At 35.2% G+C, this 5943-nt stretch overlaps 1 protein-coding gene across 1 annotated transcript in view; it reads right to left on the bottom strand.

Annotated features, from left to right (window-relative positions):
- The window catches only part of LOC107718081 (TGF-beta receptor type-1-like), a 56874-nt gene that overhangs the window by 5317 nt on the left and 45614 nt on the right, over nt 1–5943 (bottom strand). The window contains exon 8 of the mRNA XM_016525028.1: nt 4415–4545. Coding sequence (XP_016380514.1) covers nt 4415–4545 — 131 coding nt within the window. The remainder of the gene's footprint in view (nt 1–4414; nt 4546–5943) is intronic.

Raw genomic sequence — 5943 nt, 5'->3', positions numbered from 1 at the left:
TTAAAAAAAATAATAATTTACACTAAGTGCAAATAGCCCACCTTGTTGGCAGAGGCTATTTACACCAACTCCGCCCACCAACGTGTGATTGGGATAGTCAACATTACAAAAGTATTTCGTCATTAATCGTCAGATTCAGTGGCGTAGATGGTAAAGCGTGTGTCATAGCCTACTCGTTTTGACGCAATCGACCCGGGTTCGAATCTGCCTTTTGGTGAACTTTTTTTTCTCCCTTTTCAAATTTCAAATCACATCAGAAAGGCATTTATTTTTAATAAAAATGAAGGAAATAATCAAAAAGTTGAAAATAAAGTATGGGGTAGTTTGCTTTTAAATGATGACTCATCTTTCGGTTTCTCTCGGTCTCAGAAAAAATTGTTATTCTCTGGATTAACTGCAGCAAAGTTCCTTGATTATTACGCCAGAATGAGAGCATAGTTCCTAACCATATCGGCCTAGAAAATCGCAACTTTTCATTTTCTGTCGGTTTTAGTACACGATGTAACTACAGAAGAGCCACGTTTTAAATAGGAAAAATATAGAAACTCTTTGGTCTTTTTTGAGCGAGATGCTAACGGTCTAATCAGATTCAATGATCTATACTAAGCTAAGCTAAAAGTGCTACCGCCAGACCCGGAGATCGGCTGAATGGATTCGAAAATGGTAAAACTCAACTGTTTAACTCTAGGGGAGTTGGAAATTGAGCCTATTTTCAAAAATAGTGGAGTGTTCCTTTAAGTGAACTTAAAACAATCTTCACATAAACTTAATTGTACATGCATAAACTATATTGATTATTCTTTATTCAAGCTACAAAAGTTAATCAGTGACTAGAGCAGTCTAGTGATTTCTCTTTTTCTCTTGTTCTGTGATTTACATCAATGGCAGACTTCATCAGATTTCACTTTAAAAGCAGTGCTGTCTCTTTAAAACCTGATGCACATGATGTGGATCTGACACGCATCCGGTTTTCTTCCAACGGTCATTTAGGACTTTATAACTCATTTAAGACCGTGTTTACAAGGTCACTCGCCAAAACCGTGCATTTTGACATAATTGTGTGTTTTTGTCCGTTGAAGCGCTACTGGCACGCTGTCTGAAGCGGCTCAGCGTGTGCTTACAGCTAAACGCACAGACTTTCAAACTATACTCCATTTGACAATCATCTTCGTCCAGTGTCTGCGCTATTTCTCGCCAGAAGTTATGACCGATAACACTGCCTTTATACTAGTTTAAACTAGAGTTGTGGATATCTCATAAACAGGGCTCTCAAGTTATATCAAAAGTTTGGAGTGAGATTACATCTGTTAGGGGAGGAGCCACTCCAATATGTGTAGCAGCGGCCCCTCGGCCCGGACTAATTCTCTCAAGTTTTTGCTAGCAGTTCAATTTTACCTATTGTTCATAATTGACCAGCACAAATAGAAATTATAACAATTGGTAAATCTGATAAAAGACAGACAAATTCATCCAAATAAAATAAATTGTTTTATATTACAAAAATACAAATGTATAAAAAATAAAAAGAAATTTGGCCCCAAACGAGCCAACTGAATAGCAGTGCTCAATGTTCATACTGTACACATACAGTAGGATTGCAGAACTTGCCCTGAGCATGTATGTCAATTTGTCTGTGTGTGTGAGAGAGAGTGAGTACACAGCTTATGAACACACACACACACACACACACACACACATACACACACACACACACACACAGAGATTGACATACATGCTCAGGGCAAGTTCTGCAATCCTACTGTATGTGTACAGTATGTACATTGAGCACTGCTGTCCAGTTGGCTCGTTTGTGGCCAAATTTCTTTTTATTTTTGATACATTTGTATTTTTTTAAATGTACAAATTTACATTTGGATGAATTTGTCTGTCTTTAATCCGATTTACCAATTGTTATAACATTTCTAGTACTTTTCTTAGTTTCAGGTAGCCAAAGCGAAGTTAAAGCTTCTGGTTGCAAAGCAGTTGGAGAGTTTTTGACTATCAATAATAATTTATTTTGGCTATATTCCCCAACATCAGCTCTCACTATCTTTGATCACAGGCAAGCAATTAAATCAAAATGCTAAAAAAAAAAAAATGAAGGGTTTAGAGCATTCATCAGATCTTGCTGTTCCAACTCTTCCAACACACTCCGTGTGTATGCGCATCCATGTTGCCTAGTAATGAACGTGCTTGCAGCACAGTGGGATCATGTAATTTACGAAGAAACAACAACATTCTCATTTCTGATTGGCAGGTAGGTGACATTTAACTCGAGGCATTTAACTCGAGAAATTGTCCATTAATTGTATATAGCGGGGCATGTTAGCCCTTACTTCTCAGTGTGAGAAATACAAGGTGTGGCATGTGAGTGTGTGAACTGGTTGAAATGCGTGTATCTCGCGGTGAATGCTTGATAACCCACTCGCACAAGCGCTTGCCAACACTGCTGTCTAATGACGTCGCAGTCTCCGGTAGATTGTTGTTGTTGTGTCTATTCCTTTTCTTTTTTGGCTGAGAAACAACGGCCTGGGCCAGTGTTGCCACCTTGTGAACAAACTAATTAGTGCAAAAACAATTCAAGGCGTATGTGCGACCTGTGTGAACTCTTCCCTTGGGCCACATGAAGATGATTGGCGGGCCGGATTGGGCCCAGGGGCCGCCAATTGAATAGCCTTGCTTTATACCCTCATAATAATGTTAAAAATACAGCAATAACTGCCAACTGGATGGCTGCGCTGACTGGCCTGATTATATCATGTGTCTTTCATGTGTGGTGAAGTATTTGAAAAACAATTTAACGTGAGCTTACAGTAGGGCTGTGCAATGAATCAGTCAAAAAGATTCACAAAACAGTCCTCAAATTTGCTTATGAGTTAGTGGTTTGAATCAGACTCACTGTGAATCGTTCAGAGCCCTTATTAAGTTTACAGCTGACTCCCTCACTGAACTGAGAGTCATTTTTACATTCAAAATGAACTGGGGATCGTTACTATGATGAAAATTTTGAGATTTACATCAGTTTATTTACCGATTGGTTCTAATCTAATTAAAGATACATATTCGCACGTGTTGTTATTGTTAACTAAAACTGAAACTAACAATTATTTAAAAAAAAAATTGAAATAAAGCTAAAATAAAAAATAAATACTAGAAACAGTGAATGAAGTATAAATATTAGGGCTGTGCAATGAATAAAATTTTAGTTTCAGTTTAGATTTTGGCTTCCAACAATTATGAAAATGTGCTAATCAAGCTAAAACGATCATTGTGCTGCATGAAGTTCCTTTAGTTTATAGCGGTGCACTTTCACCACTCCTTAAAAGCCTAAACTTAATGTCAGAATCAGTCAAACCATGTAAATCAAACTGTCGTAAAATGCAGTCTACATGTGGGTCATGACTGTTCCCCAGGAGCTTCCTGTGCAGAAGTTTAAAGACAGAACAGAACAAGGACTAGCAAAGTATACTTCGGGTTTCAGGCGTGCTCCTAAATGGTCAAAAGTACACAACAATATATGTGTGAAGCACTAACTACAGGAAGTGTTTCACTGAATTTAATTATACTAAATAGAATATTAAAATTATATATAATTAAATAGAATATCTAATTAAACTGAATAGAATTATAAAATTGTTTTCATTAACTGAAATAAAACTGAAACAAAATAAGTATTAGATGAAAAACTTAATGAAAATGAGAAATATAGCCTTAGCAACCAATTGAAATGAATTAGTTTAAGCTGAAGTACTAAAATGACTAAAACAAATCTGAAATAAAAACAAATTAAAGCTAAAAACAAATTAAAATGAAAACTAAATATATATATATAAAAATGCTAATTCAAAATAAAACAATAAAAAAATATACAAATAATAATAAAATAACACTGAGGGGTTTTGGTTGAAAATCTGATGGCATTCTGTGTAAAGATTTGAAAAAATTCAGAAACTCAGACAGGGGCCAACCACTTTTTCACAGCATGGGTCCCAGTATTTAATCCAGCATGTCAGCTGAGGTCTAAACTAATAAGCTTGTAGCTCTGCATCTGCTTTCCCTCCAAAAACCACTTAAAAATGTGAAAATCAGAGAACAGCCATTTAATATTGGGCAGCACTATCATCAAATGTGTCTTTTACATCGGCAAGCTGTGATAGCTCTGCAGACACATAGTTAGATTAGAGGCTTTTTACGACTGCAAATTGGATGTAATCAAATCTTCCCTTTCACAGCAGTGAAACGCACTTCAAGATAAAGTGAAAAAAGAGTGGTGCCTCCACTTACGCTGATAGCGTAGAACAAATGATTGAAGAAATGAGAGGAAAAGCAGTTTAACATAGATCAAAAAGATGAAAATGGGCAGTTTTGGGTGAATGGTTCATCTAAAAACAAATAAACCTGAAAGAGCACTCACCTCGCAGCTCTGCCACCTGTTAGGGATGTTGGCACGAAGCTTTTGGTCACACACTACCCGCTTCATGTCTTCTATTGACGGATCAGACGGTACAAGGTCATAGTAGGGGAGCTGGTAGTCCTCATGGATGCCTGAACGGAAAATTTAGCCCACAAGAACATATTCATTTATGCTGTTACAATAAAAGATTAGAATTTCTAAGAATATTGTACACACTGAATAACATAAATGTGAGCTCCAAAAGCCTGAAATATGGGATTAGTTATAATACATTGTAAAATATGATACATTAATTATATACATTTTATAATAATCAGATAATATAATTTGCAATGTTTTAATGCAATTGTTTGAAAATGGAAACTTCAGGCCCCACCATGAATCACTAAACTAGTTGCACTAGGGATGCACCGATATTAACATTTTGGCTGATACCGATAACCGATAAGTCTTTATATGTGAAAGCCGATAACCAATATGTTAAATCCAAATCCAAATTTTTATATAACTTTTGAGATGAAAAAAGTCCCACCATTAAAAGCCATGTCCCAAACACTTCGACATAAATCAGACATATACAGTACAGCAGCCTAGTCTAAACTGCAGTGTAAGTTTTAAAAATAAATTTTTCACTCCTATTACCAACTTTCTTTATCAAAAAAAAAAAAAAAATTGCCTTATAAATGAATAAAACAATGCTTAATGCAAACAAGTCACTGGACAACGTTACTTACGTGTAAACAATCAAAATGCACGTGCCATGGATAAATAAAACGGAATAGCTTCAGCACGGACAATAATGAAATTATTTTAATTAAACCATATTGTTGATGAATATAAGATAAAAAAGTGGTGGTTATTATCAATAATGCAACTAATGTTTTTGAAAAAAAAAAAAAGTATCTTAAATTAATACCAATGTTTCAAATAGCAGCATTGCTGTTTGAGCTGCATGCGCTGTAGCTGAAGAGCTGAATGAACACCAGTAAACTGAAGCGCTTTGTTAGCGGGTTAATTAGACTATATGAGAATCAGATATTTATACAACAAGAACATAATATTACAACTTATATATGTACAAAAATATGCAAATACAAAAGTGATCTTGAACTAGGTTACGTGCTAGTCAGAGTGTGTAACTCCTGTTGTGGATGCGCTTTTGGCTCTTCCCGTAACAACGCGCTAAAACATGGCAAATAAATCAAAATTTTATTATGGTAATGTTCTCTTTATAATGTTATGTATACAACATTAACAATTATAGTTATTAAATGTTGTGCACTAATATATGCACAACCTTTTATTATAATAGTGTTCTCATTATAATGTTACATATATATATATATATATATTTACATTTACATTTAGTCATTTAGCAGACGCTTTTATCCAAAGCGACTTACAAATGAGGACAATAAAAGCAGTCAAAACTAACAAAAGAGCAACAATATATAAGTGCAAATGACAAGTCTCGGTTAGCCTAACGCAGTACACGTAGCAAGGTGTGTGTATATATATATATATATATA

Source organism: Sinocyclocheilus rhinocerous, unplaced genomic scaffold (assembly GCF_001515625.1).
Source record: "Sinocyclocheilus rhinocerous isolate Xijiao unplaced genomic scaffold, SAMN03320098_v1.1 scaffold480, whole genome shotgun sequence".
Taxonomy (NCBI): Eukaryota; Metazoa; Chordata; class Actinopteri; order Cypriniformes; family Cyprinidae; genus Sinocyclocheilus; species Sinocyclocheilus rhinocerous.
Note: the sequence above shows the minus strand (reverse complement) of the source record. Positions and strands in the feature narration are given on the sequence as shown.